This window comes from Convolutriloba macropyga, chromosome 6 (assembly GCF_964194025.1).
Source record: "Convolutriloba macropyga chromosome 6, txConMacr16.3, whole genome shotgun sequence".
Classification (NCBI taxonomy): Eukaryota; Metazoa; Xenacoelomorpha; order Acoela; family Convolutidae; genus Convolutriloba; species Convolutriloba macropyga.
The window spans coordinates 41,491,577-41,514,700 of NC_134473.1; the positions used below are offsets into that span (position 1 = coordinate 41,491,577).

The 23,124-nt window shown below is 32.9% G+C and overlaps 2 protein-coding genes across 2 annotated transcripts in view; both read right to left on the reverse strand.

Annotated features, from left to right (window-relative positions):
* The window catches only part of LOC142340991 (33 kDa inner dynein arm light chain, axonemal-like), a 41,351-nt gene extending 24,260 nt beyond the window's left edge, over positions 1-17,091 (reverse strand). Inside the window, exon 1 of the mRNA XM_075391797.1 lies at positions 16,820-17,091. The gene's annotated coding sequence lies outside the window, so the exon portion shown is untranslated. The remainder of the gene's footprint in view (positions 1-16,819) is intronic.
* Positions 1-23,124, reverse strand: part of LOC142341319 (uncharacterized) — a 151,685-nt gene that overhangs the window by 3,657 nt on the left and 124,904 nt on the right. Inside the window, exons 9-10 of the mRNA XM_075392244.1 lie at positions 19,966-20,115; positions 16,820-16,965 (exon numbers count right to left, since the gene is read on the reverse strand). Of these exons, the coding sequence (XP_075248359.1) occupies positions 16,820-16,965; positions 19,966-20,115 (296 nt within the window). The remainder of the gene's footprint in view (positions 1-16,819; positions 16,966-19,965; positions 20,116-23,124) is intronic.

Below are 23,124 nucleotides of genomic sequence, written 5' to 3' on the forward strand. Positions count from 1 at the left end.
TCACTTAGAGAAAATCACTTTTCTCAGAGGTAAAATTTCCTGTAGGGAGGGGGGTTCGAACCCACCAACCTACAATCACTGGGCAAATTACGGCTGTTCCAATATTCACTAGAGAATAACTGGATAGATCCTAAACTCATAGAATATCATAATGTGATTTTTTAAAAAACTCGAAAAATCCCATATGAGACACCTGATGCCTACAACTTAGAAAAAAATTTCAAATTTTTTGTAAAAACTTTTGAAAATTTTTTGAAGTCCTAAAAGTGTCTGAAATGGATTTTGCTATGAAAGAGCACTCAAAAATGATTTTTTGTTGACTTCACTTTTTTCACCTAAGCAGTATAGGGTCGGGTCGAAACACAAAAAATTCAAAAATTTTTTCGAAAATGTTTCAGTTTTTTAAAGTCCTAAAATGGTCTGAAATGGATTTTGCGCAAAGAAAGAGCACTCAAAAGTGATTTTTTGTTGACTTCACTTTTTTTCACCTAAGCAGTATAGGGGTTGAAATACAAAAATTCCAAACTTTTGAGAAAAAAATTCCAAAATTTTTTTGAGTACTAAAATGGTCTGGAATGGATTTTGCGCTATGAAAGAGCACTCAAAATTGATTTTTTTGTTGACTTCATTTTTTTCTCCCATGCAGTATAGGGGGGTCGAAACATACAAAAATTTCAAATTTTTGAGAAAAAAATTCCAAAAATTTTTCGAAGTCCTAGAATGGTCTGGAATGGATTTTGCGCTAAGAAAAAGCACTCAAAAGTCATTTTTGTGGACTTCATTTTGTTCAAACAAGTAGGACCAAATAACTCAGTTTCATAAATAGTCTGAAATAAGTCAAAGAACAGTCAGAAGCAGTTTTTGTTGACAATACATTTGCAAATGTACAGTGTGATGTGGAAAGCTTGTCTTTTATTTTTTTTTATATACTTGTGTAACTATGTTTGTTTCTATCAAAACAAGTCCGTATATTTGCTTGCATGTGTTCAAAAATGAAATTTTTATCTCTGAATGAATATATCAAAGAAAGGAAAGAATAAAAATTTTATGTATAAAATCATGCGTATTCATGTATATAATGTTGAAAGTATATGTCTGAATGTGTTTATGTATTTATGTATTTATATGCTTGCAAGTGAGACGAGAGAGAGAGAGAGAGAGAGAGAGATAAGTCCCTGGAGGGCAATTTAATTGTTTAGAAGAATATTGTTACTTGTTTCCCCGATCCAATAATATTATATCTTGCAAACAGATTTTGACCTTCAGCGTTGATAAACTCTGTCCTTTAAACATTGGCAAGCAAAATGTCACAACCGAAGACGACAATTTTCTGATGCTCTGAGCATGCTTTTTTGAAAATTGATATTTCAAGACCTATCAAGCTACCATATTAAAAACTATCAAGGTTTTTTAGAGAAAAAAAATTAAATTCCTGCTCTTTGTCTTTTAATCCTTGGCAAGAAAATGATAAAGTGTTGCAACACAGAAGACAAAAACAACTTTTTGATTTTCTGAGCAAATTTTTTTGAAAATAGATTTTTATACATTTTTTCAGCTACTCGTCTAGGAATTAGCAAGATTATTTACATAAAAAATATATATGAAATGAATTGTTGAGAGATAAACAATAAATTGAGCTAAGTAAAAAGAACTGTAAAAAACCGAAAATGTTGGTGGGAAAACTATGATATGTAGGAGCAGCTGAACTTTTTAGTTAAACAAAGTAGAATGATAGGCATTCATCAAGAGCTTGAGTCAGACAAAAAGTGTAATGATGTACAAGAAGAGTAGTTTGTAGTGGAACTGTAAAAAGCGCTAAAATTTTCAAAAGATAATTAGTCACTTTATCAATTAAGCAAGAACAAACACAAACTATGGATCCGTGGGTGGTTGATAGAAACAGCTTCAGAAATGTATAGGTTTTGTTTGCGTATTGATAATAGCAATAATGGATACTGTGTGCTGGGACTGAAATATTAAACAATAGCGAAACGCATCGTCAGTAAATGCTTCCGATAAATTCAGCCATTGAACACTGCAAGTAATGTACCAGAGCAACTCAAGCAACCAGAAATCAAAAACGTTCATTATAGTGTCTTCTTGGATCAAATTTAATGCGTTCAGTAACCCTGTGTTAAAACTTTGGATTACCTATTGTTCTGTCTACGTTTTAAAATGAGATTACCGCAACGATATTTCATAGAGCATCGGAAAGAGGTAAATCCAAAGGAATCTAAAATTAAAAGGAGCAGAGTCTTTTTAACATATAATTGGGCTAAGCATTCTGGCAAACATATTGGAATTTAACACAACACTACTGCTACCTACTACTGCTGCTGCCTACTACTACTACCTACAACTACTATCTACAATTAGTACCTACTACTACTGCTACATACTAGTACTACCTACAACTTCTACTAGATACTATCACTAACTACTACCACTACTTATTGGTTCTAAGTTACACTAGTACCTACTACTACTTCTTTTTAATAACTTCAAATATTACCTATTGTTTACTAACTATCTACAACAAAGTGTTTCTGTTTTTCTAAAAAATGAAAACAATTCCTATCTCTAGAGACTCGTTGAGCATAAACAGCAGAAGCTTTTATCTATCTTAAAGTAATATGCCCTGACTGGCAAAGACCGATAGAATTTACCCGCCAATACTTACAACAAATCATTAAGTGTTTGAAGTTTTTTCAAAGATATAAAAAACGCTGAAGCTTTGTCGTATACATTAACCCAGTAATTTTCAACTCAATGTTAATTTGTGAATTAACAATTAAAAAATCCATGGTTTGATATATCAGGTTAATATTTAATTAATTAAATCAATGTAGGGTGTTATTGTTAAGCGAACCAGTCTAGTTTTTAGAACTTCAAATAAGTTTTATTGCTATGTTCTGTTTTTGAAAAGCAAATTTTGTACAGTTTTTTTCACCTATGAGGTATCTGTTATAAGCTTAAGTCTTTTGTTCAAATGCTGTTTTTTTTTTGTTAATTCAATGTTTGACGTCTGATTCCATTTGCAATTGATTGATAGATATGAAACGCAAACTTTTTAAGATTTCTTTTTAAAATATGAAGGATTGCATAGCGTAAACATTGACTGGTTCACAATTGCGTTGCACTATGTCTAGTTGTAATATCAATTTTATAGAAACATGCTTGCTTTAAAAACTCCATAGTGTAAACCTTAATGGAAACAAACAATTTACAGGGTACCTACATAATCCAAAAACTGAGGTCTTACGCTATATAGTTGCTTTCGTATGTTTATTCAGAGTCACCTGTTGTTTAAGTTGTCAGGAATTACACAACTTTTTTGAATCCTTACGTTTCAAAAAATTGTATAGACTGAAAACTGCTGGGATAGCTTGTCAGATGGACAATGTGTTAGGTGAGTTTCGTATTAACCTTAGCTTCGGTTCAGGATGTGTTCACAGCTAAGACTGTAATTGTGAACTTTTTACTCATTAAAAGTTTAGCGCTACATGATTTTGCAATTTTTGTTATATAAACTTCTTCCTAATTTTATTGAATTTTATTTGGTCATTGTTTATCTGATGAAAATTAAAATTAAATCAACCTCATGAGAAGTTTCTCAACAAAATTAAGTGAAACGGTCTTGTTGGATTTGAGAGCTGAAACAAAAACCCTAAATTTAGGTGTTTAAGTGAACAAATTTTGTTTGTTTTCAACGTCTGCTTACACTCAAGGGGCACCAAGTGGTTCCAGAGAAATACTTTTTGTGGAATATGAAACAAATTTCTTCTTTATTAGTGTTCAAAACTCAATAACCGTAGACGGTATGGCTTTGGATAAGCATGTATAATAAAATTCTGAAACTTGGCCCATTACTTTACCTAAAAGTTGAACCATTGAGTTCGTATTTGATCTAAATATAGTGTTCAACGACTATTGAGTTTTTAAATACAAAAAGACCTCTTTTTTAGTATTCAAAACTCAACAAACGGAGGCGGTATGGATTTTGATAAGCAAGTATAGTAAAATGGTGATGCTTGGTCAATCGCTCTACATAAAAGTGGAAGTTTTGAGTTTCTGTCTCAATTTGTGATCTTAAAACACTATTAAAGGATAATTGATTTTGAAAAAAGGCTACTTTTAGCACTAAAAACACAATAATCGGGGACCGTGTAACTTCGAATTACCATATATAATTAAATGTGAAAACTTGGCCTATCGCTCTAATTAAAAGTTGAGTTGTGTTATAAAGTTGCGAACGCAAAACAATTGAAACACGTTCTCACAATCTATTTAAACTACAGCTATATATGTGTCAAAAAAGCGAAGGAGACCTTTTGGTGTTACTAAGTTTTTTGATATAGTTTACTATATTATATAGACTATATTCACATGGTATATTATGTAATCTTTACTGCACGAGTTCTACAAGCATTCCTGAAGACTATAATTTTGCATTTTTCTGTAGAAAAGAACAGAAAAAAGACATGATTTTCCGAAATAAGCAGCGTTGACATATTTTATCAGTAATTTTTGAAATGAGCAGTCAGTGTAACTTCTTAAATGATTAATTTTCTTAGAAGAATGTTCGGCTAATGAACTTTAGATATAGCAAAATAACTAATATGGAGATACTTCTAAGTCATGACAACATTAGGTAACAGTTAACACAACTAACTGTGATTTTTCCCTACCAAAAAAACCGTCAACACCGACAGTAGAAACCAGCTTAGGCGCTTTGATGCCATCTTCAAGATGACAAGTACATTTATACATTTTTTTCGTCAATTTGGAAAAGGTTCCAGTGTTAAAACCCTGCTATCCATAGTATATTAAGTTCAAAGTCTAAAGTATTCAAAATTTTCGGAAATTAGTGTTTTATTTTTCTATGTGTTAATAATTGTTCTTGGCTTTGTGTACCTCGTTTTGATGGTATCTTAACAAAAGGGTTTCTATGTTTTCAAACGTTTGTTTGTTATGGATGCTATGAAGAGTCGATTTGAGTTCTTTCAACTCAGTCAAAGACAAAAAACCAGCAAAAAACAAATCCTGATTATGGAGGCAATTAGGCTTATTTGATTTCCAGGTTTTTTAATGCAGTATTTTAATTTTCTCTGACCTTAAACATTGTGAGAAATATGTGAAAATGTCTCTTGGAAAAAAGTTCCAGGTAGAATTTTACTACTATGTGTTTTGCTAAATGCCACTATTGTCAATAAAAACCATTGTAATTTCCATCTTCATGAAAGTTCGCATCCTCTATAACAATAAATGGTAGAATCGTCATGTACAAGAAAAAAATTTTTCTCAGATATAGCAAAACCTTAATCTTCAATAAAGCTTTATTGATCTGCAATTTACGCTATGAATCAGCGGTCTCACAGGTAGTATGAAAACATTTTTTTGTGGCGCTCAAAAAAAGAAAACCCTAGTGGAACTGCAAAATTGACAAAAGTAAGAAAAGAAACGTTTTCCACGTTATCCCACGCTTTCCAAGTTTCATAATACTTACTTGTCAAACAAATGTTTATGAACAAGCTTAATTTTCATTACTACTTTAACGAATTTGTACTTTTAGAACCTCAATGGTTTACCTGGTAGAAACCCTTATGAGAACGGACAAGTATTCACTTCTTGCACTTATTGGAAATTTCGTTCTGATACGTTAAAGGCTTACTATTCTGGATGCCATATCCTTATGGATTAACGAAGTTTTGCGTTCGCGTTAATGAAAACTTAGGTTTTATATTTTTATGAATTACTTAAAAAACATACTGAAATACTTCATATTGACACATAGCTTTAAAAGCTACTGAGTGAATTCTGTGAAAACCAAATGTTCCATGACAAACACAAGTTGTTGCACATGTATACAGAAAACACTAGTGCATACTCACGTCTATGGTTCAGATTGAGCCTTTGAGCAAAACATGTTCGTTATCTACTAACAGAAAACGTGAGCAGAGGGTTTCTTATCGTTCCTCAAAATAAACCACGTCATAACTAAGCAAAATCAATACTATTGTACAAATAACTTGGCATTAAACGTACGACTTAGAACCAGTTACTATATAACGTAGAAGCGATTGTAACCATGAAAGTCAAACAATAAGGCCAATAGGTGAATTTAAAAGAATTTGATTTGTCCTGTTTATTCAATTGCTTTATTTAAGTTAAAGTTATACTGGAGCACACTGTGGGTCGAAATGTATTCCGTAATAAACAATTGCAAGCCTATGTACTCACTCTCTTTTTATCTCAACGTTTGCTGCAACACAGTAGAATACATTTATATACGCTTTCTTGATCACAGACAAGAGAATACTTAAGCAAACTGATAAAAATGCCTTTAGCAGAAAATATTATGCAAGAAGTTTGCAGAGCAGACTGAACTTCTCACACGCACAGTTCAATTCTTCTGCTTTATGCCTAGCAATCAGATCAAAACCTTGAAATGTCAATGTTCGAGGTACTTAGGAGAAAGTTCAATCCATTTTAGGATTGAAAACCTATAAGAATTAGTCTAACAGGTTTAACAACTGAGGCCTCCTCGAAATGTTATAGGTATTCATTGGAAACTATTTGGCTAATTAGGTTAATAGAACGAATGCTAACATCCCAGCCAACAGTTTGAACTTACTTTTAACTGAATGACTTGCTTCTCAAAATAACATTTTAGCGTTTTCATTCTTGACTGGTATTCCATTCAGTTAGTGTATGCCAAAAGCCAAACTCAACTGCCGGTTTATAACTCATAATGTATCATATCCTAACGCAGTTGGAAGGCTCATTTCAGCGGAAAATTGTCTATCAAACTCGATATGAAAACAATATTGCCTTTATACAACAAAGGAAGGACAGTTCAATTTCAAGCTGGACTACCTTCGATCAATGCCTCATACCCAAAAAATTTATTGACTTTGTTACTACATTATCTAAAATAACCGAAGAAGAAGACTTTATCAACAACTCAACTCCCTCGGAAAATGAAGTAACTCCTCAGCTTATACCCAAACCTTTGACTTCTGACATAGGATCACTTCCCATGGACATCAAGAGCATTTTGCGCAGTTACGATTTCGAAAGTATGACCCCTCTTCAGCAGCCATGAAGAATACTTCGCTGCTTTAGAGGATTTGGAGAATCTGTGGAAAAAGTTCGAACCATGTAGAAATGAAACCAAACTAACCACTATTCACGATAAAATTGATCATACTACATCATCCACATCCGATGATAACAGAAAGACTGTGATATCTTTCATTTTAGAACGATTCCCTAGCCTTCTTGAAGAAAACTCAAAAACTGAAGAAAACTTCCAAAAATTTAGCACTGAGCCATCGTCTAAATATCCTCTACAAAAGAGGAGCCATCGTGTAGTTCGAGGATGTGTACTTCACAGTGGGAATTTTCCAAAAAGAATGAGATTCGATGAAAATGTGAGGTGTTCATGTGACAATAACAACTAGAACTGAAAAGTTCTTGTTGATTAAGGCTTATGAACTAGACGTTGGTTTTCAGTATTGAATTTTTTCCATTTATAACGTATTATTTTGAAATACTGTGCATTATTAAACTTCATTGTGTATGCTTATTATCCAAAATTTAGTAGTTGCAAAACCACTCCTTTAAAATACAGTTTCTTGATTCAACATTATCCACGTCAGAGAAACAGGAAACGGTGTCGGCCTGTTCAAAGGAGTAGAAAATCAGAAATTTGTTGTAGAGTAGGATCCCCAAACCGTAAATTAATGTTCTGAAAATGTTGAAACGGATACGCCCAAGAGATTCGACGTTATAAAGAGCTGACGTTAGAAAACGCCGCAACTTGTATTGATATAAGTACAGCCGAAATCAAAAAGTTGCTGTTAATTACCCTACATTGTTAGTTAATTACTATGAAAAGTACCTGAGTGGGTTAACTGGTCTCATGTTTGGTTATGATAGTTTCAAATCAAGTCCCAAGAGCGGCTGAGGCATGGCCATGGTCCGCGATGGTTTCAAGATAATTAATTTTTAATTTGCTTTCAGTGTCTATACTAGGAGATATTAAATTTTCTTTTCTCAAATACTCGGTTATGATTGGTGAAAAATTTATCAGTCTCATTAGAGAAGCCAATTTAATTTTCCACAAAATTTATCTTGAATTATCAACTAATAATTTAAATAAAATGTCGGTTCTCTTTTAAATCGGCTCTTTTCACTTCAGCTCTTTTACAAGTCACCGGTTGAAACAAAAATTCAACTTGACCACTTGATAATTCATGAAGAAAAATACTTATATTGTGAGAAGTTCAGTCTGCTCTGCAAAATTCCTGCATAATGTTTTCGGCTAAAGGCACTTTTATTAGTTTGCTTAAGTATTCTCTTGTCTGTGATCAAGAAGACGTATAAAAAAATTTTTTACTGTGTTGCAGCAAACGTTGAGATAAAAAAAGAGTGAGTACGTAGGCTTGCAATTGTTTATTACGGAATACATTTCGACCCACAGTGTGCTCCAGTATAACTTTAACTTAAATAAAGCAATTGAATAAACAGGACAAATCAAATTCTTTTAAATTCACCTATTGGACTTATTGTTTGACTTTCATGGTTACAATCGCTTCTAGGTTATATAGTAACTGGTTCTAAGTTGTACCTTTAATGCCAAGTTATTTGTACAATAGTATTGATTTTGCTTAGTTATGACGTGGTTTATTTTGAGGAACGATAAGAAACCCTCTGCTCACGTTTTCCGTTAGTAGATAACGAACATGTTTTGCTCAAAGGCTCAATCTGAACCATAGACGTAAGTATGCACTAGTGTTTTCTGTATACATGTGCAACAACTTGTGTTTGTCATGGAACATTTAGTTTTCACAGAATTCACTCAGTAGCCTTTAAAGCTATGTGTCAATATGAAGTATTTCAGTATCTTTTTTAAGTAATTAATAAAATTTTAAAACCTAAGTTTTCATTAACGCGAACGCAAAACTTCGTTAACCCATAAGGCTATGGTATACAGAATAGTAAGCATTTAACGTATCAGAACGAAATTTCCAATAAGTGCAAGAAGTGAATACTTGTCCGTTCTCATATGGGTTTCCTCCAGGCAAACCATTGAGTTTCTAAAAGTACAAATTCGTTAAAGTATTAATGAAAATTCAGCTTGTTCATAAACATTTGTTTGACAAGGAAGTATTATGAAACTTGGAAAACGTGGGATAACGTGGAAAACGTTTCTTTTCTTTCTTTTGTTAATTTTGCAGTTCCACTAGGGTTTTCCTTTTTTGAGCGCCACAAAAAAAATGTTTTCGTACTACATGTGAGACCGCTGATTCATAGCGTAAATTGCAGATCAATACAGCTTTTTTGAAGATTAAGGTTTTGCTATATGATTACTCGTGAGAAAAAATTTTTTCTTGTACATGATGATTCTACCATTTATCGTTATAGAGGATAAAAACTTTCATGAAGATAGAAAATACAATGGTTTTTATTGACAATAGTGGCATTTAGCAAAACACATAGTAGTAAAATTCTACCTGGAACTTTTTTTCCAAGAGACATTTTCACATATTTCTCACATTGTTTAAGGTCAGAGAAAATTAGAATACTGCATTAAAAAACCTGGAAATCAAATAAGCCTAATTGCCTCCATAATCAGGATTTGTTTTTTGCTGGTTTTTTTGTCACTGACTGAGTTTAAAGAACTCAAATCGACTCTTCATAGCATCCATAACAAACAAACGTTTGAAAACATAGAAACCCTTTCGGTAAGATACCATCAAAACGAGGTACACAAAGCCAAGAATACTTATTAACACATAGAAAAATTAAACACTAATTTCCGAAAATTTTGAATATTTTAGACTTTGAACTTAATATACTATGGATAGCAGGGTTTTAACACTGGAACCTTTTCCAAATTGACGAAAAGAGTGTAGAAATGTACATGTCAGTTTGACGACGGCATCAAAGCGCCTAAGCTGCTTTCCACTGTCTGTGTTGACGGATTTTATGGTAGGAAAAAATCACAGTTAGTTGTGTTAACTGTTACCTAATGTGGTCATGACTTAGAAGTATCTCCATATTAGTTATTTTGCTATATCTAAAGTTCATTAGCCGAACATTCTTCTAAGAAAATTAATCATTTAAGAAGTTACACTGACCGCTCATTTCAAAAATTACTGACAAAATATGTCAACGCTAATTATTTCGGAAAATCATGTCTTTTTTCTGTTCTTTTCTACAGAAAAATGCAAAATTATAGTCTTCAGGAATTCTTGTAGAACTCGTGCAGTAAAGATTACATAATATACCATGTGAATATAGTCTATATAATATAATAAACTATATCAAAAAACTTAGTAACATCAGAAGGTCTCCTTCGCTTTTTTGACACATATATAGCTGTAGTTTAAATAGATTGTGAGAACGTGTTTCAATTGTTTTGCGTTCGCAACTTTATAACACAACTCAACTTTTAATTAGAGCGATAGGCCAAGTTTTCACATTTCATTATATATGGTAATTCGAAGTTACACGGTCCCCGATTATTGTGTTTTTAGTGCTAAAAGTAGCCTTTTTTCAAAATCAATTATCCTTTAATAGTGTTTTAAGATCACAAATTGAGACAGAAACTCAAAACTTCCACTTTTATGTAGAGCGATTGACCAAGCATCACCATTATATTATACTTGCTTATCGAAATCCATACCGCCTCCGTTTGTTGAGTTTTGAATAATAAAAAAGAGGTCTTTTTGTTTTTAAAAAGTCAATTGTCGTTGAATACTATATCTAGATCACAAACTCAAATACGAACTCAATGGTTCAACTTTTAGGGAAAGTAATGGGCCAGGGTTCACAATTTTTTTATACATGCTTATCCAAAGCCATACCGTCTCCGGTTGTTGAGTTTTGAACACTAATAAAGAAGAATTTTGTTTCATATTCCACAAAAAGTACTTCTCTGGCACCATTTGGTGCCCCTTGAGTGTAAGCAGACGTTGAAAACAAACCCAATTTGTTCACTTAAACACCTAAAATTAAGATTTTTGTTTCAGCTCTCAAATCCAACAAGACCGTTTCACTTAATTTTGTTGAGAAACGTTTCATGAGGTTGATTTAATTTTAATTTTCATCAGATAAACAATGACCAAATGAAATTCAACAAAATTAAGAAAAAGTTAATATGACAAAAATTGCAAAATCATGTAGCACTAAACTTTTAATGAATAAAAAGTTCACAATTATAGTCTTAGCTGTGAACACATCCTGAACCGAAGCTAAGGTTAATATGAAACTCACCTAACACATTGTCCTTCTGGCAAGCTATCCCAGCAGTTTTCATTCTATACAATTTTTTGAAACGTAAGGATTCAAAAAAAGTTGTGTAATTCCTGACAACTGAAACAACAGGTGACTCTGAATAAACATACGAAAACAACTATACAGCGTAAAACCTCAGTTTTTTGGATTATGTAGGTCCCTGTAAATTGTTTGTTTCCATTAAGGTATACACTATGGAGTTCTTGAAGCAAGCATGTTTCTGTAAAATTGATATTATAACTAGACATAGTGCAACGCAATTGTGAACCAGTCAATGTTTACGCTATGCAATCCTTCATATTAGAAATTTTAAAAAGTTTGCGTTTCATATCTATCAATCAATTGCAAATGGAATCAGACGTTAAACAATGAATTAACAAAAAAACAGCATTTGAATAAAAGACTTAAGCTTATGACTGATAGCTCATAAGTGAAAAAAACTGTACAAAATTTGCTTTTCAAAAACAGAACATAGCAATAAAACTTATTTGAAGTTCTAAAAACTAGACTGGTTCGCTTAACAATAACACCCTACATTGATTTAATTATTTAAATATCAACCTGATATATCAAACCATGGATTTTTTAATTGTTAATTCACAAATTAACATTGAGTTGAAAATTACTGGGTTAATGTATACGACAAAGCTTCAGCGTTTTTTATATCTTTGAAAAAACTTCAAACGCTTAATGATTTGTTGTAAATATTGGCGGGTAAATTCTATCGGTCTGTGTCAGTCAGGGCATATTACTTTAAAACAGATAAAAGCTTCTGTTGTTTATGCTCAACGAGTCTCTAGAGACAGGAACTGTTTTCCTTTTTTAGAAAAACAGAAACACTTTATTGTAGATAGTTAGTAAACAATAGGTAATATTTGAAGTAATTAAAAGGAAGTAGTAGTAGGTACTAGTGTAACTTAGAACCAATAAGTGGTGGTAGTAGTTAGTAATAGTATCTAGTAGAAGTTGTAGGTAGTACTAGTATGTAGCAGTAGTAGTAGGTACTAATTGTAGATAGTAGTTGGAGGTAGTAGTAGTAGGCAGTAGCAGTAGTAGGTAGCAGTAGTGTTGTGTTAATTTCCAATATGTTTGCCAGAATGCTTAGCCCAATTATATGTTAAAAAGACTCTGCTCCTTTTAATTTTAGATTCCTTTGGATTTACCTCTTTCTGATGCTCTATGAAATATCGTTGCGGTAATCTCATTTTAAAACGTGGACAGAACAATATGTAATCCAAAGTTTTAACACAGGGTTACTGAACGCAGTAAATTTGATCCAAGAAGACACTATTATGAACGTTTTTGATTTCTGGTTGCTTGAGTTGCTCTGGTACATTACTTGCAGTGTTCAATGGCTGAATTTATCGGAAGCATTTACTGACGATGCGTTTCGCTATTGTTTAATATTTCAGTCCCAGCACGCAGTATCCATTATTGCTATTATCAATACGCAAACAAAACCTATACATTTCTGAAGCTGTTTCTATCAACCACCCACGGATCCATTGTTTGTGTTTGTTCTTGCTTAATTGATAAAGTGACTAATTATCTTTTGAAAATTTTAGCGCTTTTTACAGTTCCACTACAAACTACTCTTCTTGTACATCGTTACACTTTTTGTCTGACTCAAGCTCTTGATGAATTCCTGTCATTCTACTTTGTTTAACTAAAAAGTTCAGCTGCACCTGCATATCATAGTTTTCCCACCATCATTTTCGGTTTTTTACAGTTCTTTTTACTTAGCTCAATTTATTGTTTACCTCTCAACAGTTCATTTCATATATATTTTTTATGTAAATAATCTTGCTAATTCCTAGACGAGTAGCTGAAAAAATGTATAAAAATCTATTTTCAAAAAAATTTGCTCAGAAAATCAAAAAGTTGTTTTTGTCTTCTGTGTTGCAACACTTTATCATTTTCTTGCCAAGGATTAAAAGACAAAGAGCATGAATTTAATTTTTTTTCTCTAAAAAACCTTGATAGTTTTTAATATGGTAGCTTGATAGGTCTTGAAATATCAATTTTCAAAAAAGCATGCTCAGAGCATCAGAAAATTGTCGTCTTCGGTTGTGACATTTTGCTTGCCAATGTTTAAAGGACAGAGTTTATCAACGCTGAAGGTCAAAATCTGTTTGCAAGATATAATATTATTGGATCGGGGAAACAAGTAACAATATTCTTCTAAAAAATTAAATTGCCCTCCAGGGACTTATCTCTCTCTCTCTCTCTCTCTCTCTCTCTCTCGTCTCACTTGCAAGCATACAAAAACCTAAATACATAAACACATTCAGACATATATACATACATTCCACTGTATACATATAGAAAAAACATACATACATAAAACCAAAAACGTCTTGACATGTACACACATTTACAATTTCTACACCCAAACATACAATTCAGCTTATACTCATACAAACATATTACTAAACTTAAGCACAGTTATATTTGTTTTTAAACAAATATACACTTTCATATATACTTTCAACATTATATCCATGAATACGCATGATTTTATACATAAAATTTTCATTCTTTCCTTTCTTTGATATATTCATTCAGAGATAAAAATCACATTTTTGAACACATGCAAGCAAATATACGGACTTGTTTTGATAGAAACATACATAATTACACATGTATATAAAAAAAATAAAAGACAAGCTTTCCACATCACACTGTACATTTGCAAATGTATTGTCAACAAAAACTGCTTCTGACTGCTCTTTGACTTACTTCAGACTTTTTCAGAAACTGGGTTATTTGGTCCTACTTTGGTCCACTACAAACTACTCTTCTTGTACATCATTACACTTTTTGTCTGATTCAAGCTCTTGATGAATTCCTATCATTCTACTTTGTTTAACTAAAAAGTTCAGCTGCACCTGCATATCATAGTTTTCCCACCATCATTTTCGGTTTTTTACAGTTCTTTTTACTTAGCTCAATTTATTGTTTACCTCTCAACAATTCATTTCATATATATTTTTTATGTAAATAATCTTGCTAATTCCTAGACGAGTAGCTGAAAAAGTGTAGAAAAATCTATTTTCAAAAAAACTTGCTCAAAAAATCAAAAAGTTGTTTTTGTCTTCTGTGTTGCAACAATTTATCATTTTCTTGCCAAGGATTAAAAGACAAAGAGCATGAATTTAATTTTTTTTCTCTAAAAAACCTTGATAGTTTTTAATATGGTAGCTTGATAGGTCTTGAAATATCAATTTTCAAAAAAGCATGCTCAGAGCATCCGAAAATTGTTGTCGTCTTCGGTTGTGACATTTTGCTTGCCAATGTTTAAAGGACAGAGTTTATCAACGCTGAAGGTCAAAATCTGAAGGTCAAAAACATTATATACATGATTTTATACATAAAATTTTCATTCTTTCCTTTCTTTGATATATTCATTCAGAGATAAAAATTACATTTTTGAACACATGCAAGCAAATATACGGACTTGTTTTGATAGAAACATACATAATTACACATGTATATAAAAAAAAATAAAAGACAAGCTTTCCACATCACACTGTACATTTGCAAATGTATTGTCAACAAAAGCTGCTTCTGACTGCTCTTTGACTTATTTCAGACTTTTTCAGAAACTGGGTTATTTGGTCCTACTTGTTTGAACAAAATGAAGTCCACAAAAATCACTTTTGAGTGTTTTTTCCTAGCGCAAAATCCATTCCAGACCATTCTAGGACTTCGAAAAATTTTTGAAATTTTTTTATCAAAAATTTGAAAATTTTGTACGTTTCGACCCCCTATACTGCATGGGAGAAAAAAATGAAGTCAACAAAAAATCATTTTTGAGTGCTCTTTCTTAGCGAAAAATTCATTCCAGACCATTTTAGTTCTCAAAAAAATTTTGGATTTTTTTTCTCAAAAGTTTGGAATTTATGTATGTTTCAACCCCTATACTGCTTAGGTGAAAAAAAAGTGAAGTCAACAAAAAATCACTTTTGAGTGCTCTTTCATTGCGCAAAATCCATTTCAGACCATTTTAGGACTTTGAAAAACTTTGAAACTTTCGAAAAATTTTTTGAAATTTTTGTGTTTCGAACCCTATACTGCTTAGGTGAAAAAAATGAAGTCAACAAAAAATCATTTTTGATTGCTCTTTCATAGCGCAAAATCCATTTCAGACAATTTCAGAACTTCAAAAAATTTTCAAAAATTTTTACAAAAAATTTGAAATTTTTTTCTAAGTTAAAGGGATCAGGTGTCTCATATAGGATTTTTCGAGTTTTTTTAAAAATCACATTATGATATTCTATGAGTTTGGGATCTATCCAGTTATTCTCCAGGGAAAATTGGAACAGCCGTAATTTGCCCAGTGATTGTAGGGTGGTGGGTTCGAACCCCCCTCCCTACAAGAAATTTTACCTCTGAAAAAACTGATTTTCTCTAAGTCAAATCAAATTTTTTTGGCTAACTTTCACCAGCCTGGGTGAGAATGCACCCAAGCTGGCAAAAGTTAGCCAAAAAACTTGATTTGACTTAGAGAAAATCGCTTTTTCAGAGGTAAAATTTCTTGTAGGGAGGGGGGTTCGAACCCCCCCCCACAAGCACTAGGCAAATTACTATACTACTTATATGGCTAACTCTACTATTCTTAGTCAGTCTATTAGATATTTGCTATTTGAACGGTGTGTATACCTTTGACACCGGAGCTGTTACCACCGTTTTAACAGAAGTTTATCTTCTTTGTTTTATAGAGTCGGTTAGTCTGAGAGAACTAGGTAAGCCTACTTCGCGCGCAGAAAGAAGTAAGTAGCCCTAACTGATTATACCTTGGGCTGTAAAAGGAGCCCAAATAGGGTCTGCCTTATAAATGCAAATATACCTCACTTTTCCAACGCATAAAACCGATGATACTCTCGAAATCAAGAGTTCCAATCCAATGCTTCCTTACGTTTGAGACCCATCATGAATGAAAACTTCATATTTTTGTCGTTTTTATTCGGTCTTCTGGACTAGGGAAGAAGTCATGCAAGAAAAAAATCAAAATTCGTATGGGAATGAAACCCTTAAGCAACATATGTGGTTTTGCAAACTCGGTGGTTTTTACTTTTTCCTGCCAACGATTACAGTCACTTGATAACCTCGAAAAGATTTTCGTTGTCTAAGTAAGCGTAGTAACTGCTGTGAAAATGGAAAAGTGCTCGATTAGATCCAGCATCACTTACCTGTACACGTTATATGCTAACCATTAAATCATCAGATCTTGAGCACTTGAACATGGGCATTTCCTATGACCGTTTCGAAACTACTGGACGGAAGTCAATGGTCAAAGTTCAAGAATAAAAAATGGGTAATTGAAAAAAATGGGGATAAAATTTTTCGAAGAAACCAAACACCGCGGTTTCAATATTGACATGCAAAACTGCATGCTAATCTGCAGAGTGTTTTTCGAATGGCTTTTGCGTTTCAACTTTCAACTTTATAACAATGTGGTTTGCTAGTATGTATTGTAAGATTGGTCATCGTGGGCCATGATGGAGTTACTTGCCTTGTGAGTAGGACTCCTCTCTCGGCACAGTTGATGGAAACCTCCCGGATGACCTCATCGAAACACTGGTCGTAGATTGCCCTCCTCACTTGACAGATGCCAGTCTCCCTCGCTCCCTGGTCTCTCAATTTAGAATCGAAATCTTCCTACAATTAGGGCAATTTTTGACGTACACATCGAATCCAGGAAATCTTGCCGATATTTCCTATTAATATCTTCCATTCCTATTTTAGGGAAACTGGGCTATTCCTCATTGAAATTTGCATCAGTGTTTTTTTCTCTACAAATTAAATGAATTGGAAAAAAATAGACAAACTGGAAAACAAATAAGGGACTTAATAAAAGAATCAGGAAATAAATAGGCTGATTGAACAAAAAAAAATAGGAAAAAATCCAGACAAATAGGAAAACAGTTAAAGGAATCGGAAAAGAGAATGATTGGAAAACAATTGAAGGATTAGGAAACAAGATTGACGAAATTGAAAGCAAATAAAGGAGTCGGACAACATACAGATAAATTGGAAAACCAATGAAGAAATTTGAAACAAAGACGGATTAGAAATCAAATAAAGGAATCAGAAAAAGATAAACAGATCAGCAAACAAATGAAAAAATGGAAGTACAGATACACAAATTGGAAAGCTAACAAAAGAATGGGAAGAAAACTGACGGTAGCTGAAAAAGTGTAGAAAAATCTATTTTCAAAAAAACTTGCTCAGAAAATCAAAAAGTTGTTTTTGTCTTCTGTGTTGCAACACTTTATCATTTTCTTGCCAAGGATTAAAAGACAAAGAGCATGAATTTGATTTTTTTTCTCTAAAAAACCTTGATAGTTTTTAATATGGTAGCTTGATAGGTCTTGAAATATCAATTTTCAAAAAAGCATGCTCAGAGCATCCGAAAATTGTTGTCGTCTTCGGTTGTGACATTTTGCTTGCCAATGTTTAAAGGACAGAGTTTATCAACGCTGAAGGTCAAAATCTGAAGGTCAAAAACATTATATACATGAATACGCATGATTTTATTCATAAAATTTTCATTCTTTCCTTTCTTTGATATATTCATTCAGAGATAAAAATTACATTTTTGAACACATGCAAGCAAATATACGGACTTGTTTTGATAGAAACATACATAATTACACATGTATATAAAAAAAATAAAAGACAAGCTTTCCACATCACACTGTACATTTGCAAATGTATTGTCAACAACAACTGCTTCTGACTGCTCTTTGACTTATTTCAGACTTTTTCAGAAACTGGGTTATTTGGTCCTACTTGTTTGAACAAAATGAAGTCCACAAAAATCACTTTTGAGTGTTTTTTCCTAGCGCAATATCCATTCCAGACCATTCTAGGACTTCGAAAAATTTTTGGAATTTTTTTCTCAAAAATTTGAAAATTTTGTACGTTTCGACCCCCTATACTGCATGGGAGAAAAAAATGAAGTCAACAAAAAATCATTTTTGAGTGCTCTTTCTTAGCGAAAAATTCATTCCAGACCATTTTAGTACTCAAAAAAATTTTGGATTTTTTTTCTCAAAAGTTTGGAATTTATGTATGTTTCAACCCCTATACTGCTTAGGTGAAAAAAAAGTGAAGTCAACAAAAAATCACTTTTGAGTGCTCTTTCATTGCGCAAAATCCATTTCAGACCATTTTAGGACTTTGAAAAACTTTGAAACTTTCGAAAAATTTTTTGAAATTTTTGTGTTTCGAACCCTATACTGCTTAGGTGAAAAAAATGAAGTCAACAAAAAATTATTTTTGATTGCTCTTTCATAGCGCAAAATCCATTTCAGAACTTCAAAAAATTTTGAAAAATTTTTACAAAAAATTTGAAATTTTTTTCTAAGTTAAAGGCATCAGGTGTCTCATATAGGATTTTTCGAGTTTTTTTAAAAATCACATTATGATATTCTATGAGTTTGGGATCTATCCAGTTATTCTCCAGGGAAAATTGGAACAGCCGTAATTTGCCCAGTGATTGTAGGGTGGTGGGTTCGAACTCCCCTCCCTACAAGAAATCTTACCTCTGAAAAAACTGATTTTCTCTAAGTCAAATCAAATTTTTTGGGCTAACTTTCACCAGCCTGGGTGAGAATGCACCCAGGCTGGCAAAAGTTAGCCAAAAAACTTGATTTGACTTAGAGAAAATCGCTTTTTCAGAGGTAAAATTTCTTGTAGGGAGGGGGTTCGAACCCCCCCCCCCCCCCTACAAGCACTAGGCAAATTACTATACTACTTATATGGCTTCTTAGTCAGTCTATTAGATATTTGCACGGTGTGTATACCTTTGACACCGGAGCTGTTACCACCGTTTTAACAGAAGTTTATCTTTTTTGTTTTATAGAGTCGGTTAGTCTGAGAGAACTAGGTAAGCCTACTTCGCGCGCACAAAGAAGTAAGTAGCCCTAACTGATTATACCTTGGGCTGTAAAAGGAGCCCAAATAGGGTCTGCCTTATAAATGCAAATATACCTTACTTTTCCAACGCATAAAACCGATGATACTCTCGAAATCAAGAGTTCCAATCCAATGCTTCCTTAAGTTTGAGACCCATCATGAATGAAAACTTCATATTTTTGTCGTTTTTATTCGGTCTTCTGGACTAGGGAAGAAGTCATGCAAGAAAAGAAATCAAAATTCGTATGGGAATGAAACCCTTAAGCAACATATGTGGTTTTGCAAACTCGGTGGTTTTTACCTTATCCTGCCAACGATTACAGTCACTTGATAACCTCGAAAAGATTTTCGTTGTCTAAGTAAGCGTAGTAACTGCTGTGAAAATGGAAAAGTGCTCGATTAGATCCAGCATCACTTACCTGTACACGTTATGTGCTAACCATTAAATCATCAGATCTTGAGCACTTGAACATGGGCATTTCCTATGACCGTTTCGAAACCACTGGACGGAAGTCAATGGTCAAATTTCAAGAATAAAAAATGGGTAATTGAAAAAAATGGGGATAAAATTTTTCGAAGAAACCAAACACCGCGGTTTCAATATTGACATGCAAAACTGCATGATCATCTGCAGAGTGTTTTTCGAATGGCTTTTGCCTTTCAACGTTCAATTTTATAACAATGTGGTTTGCTAGTATGGATTGTAAGATTGGTCATCATGGGCCATGATGGAGTTACTTGCCTTGTGAGTAGGACTCCTCTCTCGGCACAGTTGATGGAAACCTCCCGGATGACCTCATCGAAACACTGGTCGTCGATTGCCCTCCTCACTTGACAGATGCCAGGCTCCCTCGCTCCCTGGTCTCTCAATTTAGAATCGAAATCTTCCTACAATTAGGGCAATTTTTGACGTACACATCGAATCCAGGAAATCTTGCCGATATTTCCTATTAATATCTTCCATTCCTATTTTAGGGAAACTGGGCTATTCCTCATTGAAGTTTGCATCAGTGTTTTTTCTCTACAAATTAAATGAATTGGAAAAAAATAGACAAACTGGAAAACAAATAAGGGACTTAATAAAAGAATCAGAAAATAAATAGGCTGATTGAACAAAAAAAAATAGGAAAAAATCCAGACAAATAGGAAAACAGTTAAAGGAATCGGAAAAGAGAATGATTGGAAAACAATTGAAGGATTAGGAAACAAGATTGACGAAATTGAAAGCAAATAAAGGAGTCGGACAACATACAGATAAATTGGAAAACCAATGAAGAAATTTGAAACAAAGACGGATTAGAAATCAAATAAAGGAATCAGAAAAAGATAAACAGATCAGCAAACAAATGAAAAAATGGAAGTACAGAAACACAAATTGGAAAGCTAACAAAAGAATTGGAAGAAAACTGACGGTTTAGAATTCAAACAATGGAATCAGAAAAAATTATTGGTGATTTGGATAACAAATTAAACAATAAGGAAAAAAATCGACAAATTGGAGATCAAATCAAAGAATTGAAAATGAGATTGACAGATCGCACATCAAATAAACAGAAAAATCAAATAGGAAAAAAATATACGCTGGTTAGAAAACAAATGAAGAAATGGGAAAACAGATAGACGAACTGAAAAACAAACAATGAAAGCGGAAAAGCGGATAGATGATTTGGATAATAAAAAGCAGCTGCAAAAAAAGATGGACGAACTGGAAAACAAAAAGGAATCAGAATTGAGATAGACGGATTGGAAAATAAACAAAAGAATAGGAAAATAAAAAGCGGAACATTAACCAAAAAAAGACTAGGAAAAAGTCAGACAAACAGAAAAACAATTGAAGGAGTAAAAAAGAGACTGATTAGAAAACAAATGAAAGGTTAGGAAGATTGACAAAGCCGAAAGCAAATGAAGAACTCCGAGAACAGGCAGATAAATAGAAAAAAATAAGGGTATTGGAATAAAAGACGGATTGAAAAGCAAACAATGGAATTGGAAAACTTTATTGATTATGTTGTGGCTGACAAAGAAGCTCTGCGGCACTGAATCTACACAGCCCGGTTCTCGAGTTTTACGCTAGCCTGGTTCTTCACTAATTACAACTGATTAATGATCTCGTCAAATCTATTGGTTGCTTTATCACTTAAAGGACTCTAAGCTGTTTAAAAGTGGCGCCAACAGATAATTTGGATAAAAAACAAACCAATTGAAAAAAAATGTTGAAGGATTTGAATAAAAAATAAAAGAGTCTGATTAAAAAAACAGCTGAAGACTTCGGGAGAAAAGATTGTCAAAAAAAGGAATCAAATAAAGGAATGGAAAGAGGAAGACTGGCAGATTAAAAAACAACTCATGGAACTGTTGAAAAGATAGACGGATTAGAAATCAAAAAAGGATTAAGAAATAAGGATAGAAAAATTGGAAAACAAATAAATAAGTTTAAATTATTACGGGGAACCAGGAACACGAATTGGAAAGCAAACAAAAATTTAAAAATATAGACAGACTGAATGATAATTTGGATAAAAAGGCAGTGATAAAAAAAAGTTTGACGGTCTGGAAAACAAATAAATGAATTGGAATTGAGATAGACGGATTGAAAATCGAGTAAATAAACATCGACAAGAAGATAGAATGAGAAAAGAAATGAAGAAAACAATTAGACGAATTGGGAAACAAGCAAAGGATTGGAATAAAATAGTCTAACAATGGAAGAAATCTAGTCTAACAATAGTCTAACAACGAAGAAATCTAACAATGGAAATGGAAAAGAAGATAGATGATGTTGCAGCTGCTCAAGAATCTCACCGGAACCTACTCTTCTCATCTTGGTTTTTGTGTTTTTGCCGCCAGGTTCGTCACCCAGTGACCAATAATCAACAACTGACTAAAAATCTCCTCGAAACCATTAGTTGCTCGTTGCCCTAAAAGGAATGTAAATTTTAGCTTGATTGAACCATGAATATCCTAAGTGATAAACTATGTACTATTTCGCACTCAGAAACTCTCTCAGAAAACATGATATTGCAAAATTTGACAAAAAAACTAACGTTAATTAGGAATAAATTTATAGTCAAGCTTGGAGCCAACTGCTCTTTGTAACATTTTCTTATGGTTCTAAACAAAATATAGTTGCACTTTTCAAACAATTTGGTTACATCAAATAATCAGATAATTATCAGTAATAACATCACTGTTACTCGTCTGTGATTCGGTAATCAAGTGAGGTGATTTAGGTCAAGGTGTACAGAGTAAATAACAATTTACTTCACAATTTGTTTTTTGACACGAGCAAGTTTGATACATACCGAAAAGTAAAGGCCTCAAAATATGACTTCTCATCATAAAAACAACAAAATGCAACAAAATGTGCAGCAAAATGGTAAAGAGGGAAACGCTGCAGAAATCAATAAAAAATTAAATTTGTTAACGAAAAAACCTAATTGGGAGATTTGGATTACTCATGAACTTAACCCTGTCAGATCACAAAAATTTGGGGAAATGAAAAAACAAACTAAAACATTAATTTAAATAATAAAGAAGAAAAAATTTGAAGAAATTGTCAAAAAAAATAGTCGATTAATAACAAAAAGTTATTTTAGATTTTTCCCACGAGAGCCATACGGGTCAAAATTGACCGTTTTTTTATCAATAACCCAGTAAATATTTTATTAAATCTGGCCGCAAGCCCGGAATTAAAAAAAGAAGAGATAGAAACCTCAAAATTTTTAATTATAGTTCAAAACTTTTGCTTACTTGACTAGAGAGCTGTCGTGGAGATGTGTCTGGCTAATTAATTACTTATGCCGAAATTTGATCAACCTAAATAGTTAATTTCTCTGTTTAATTTGATTTAAACCCCCCCCTACAAGCACTAGGCAAATTACTATACTACTTATATGG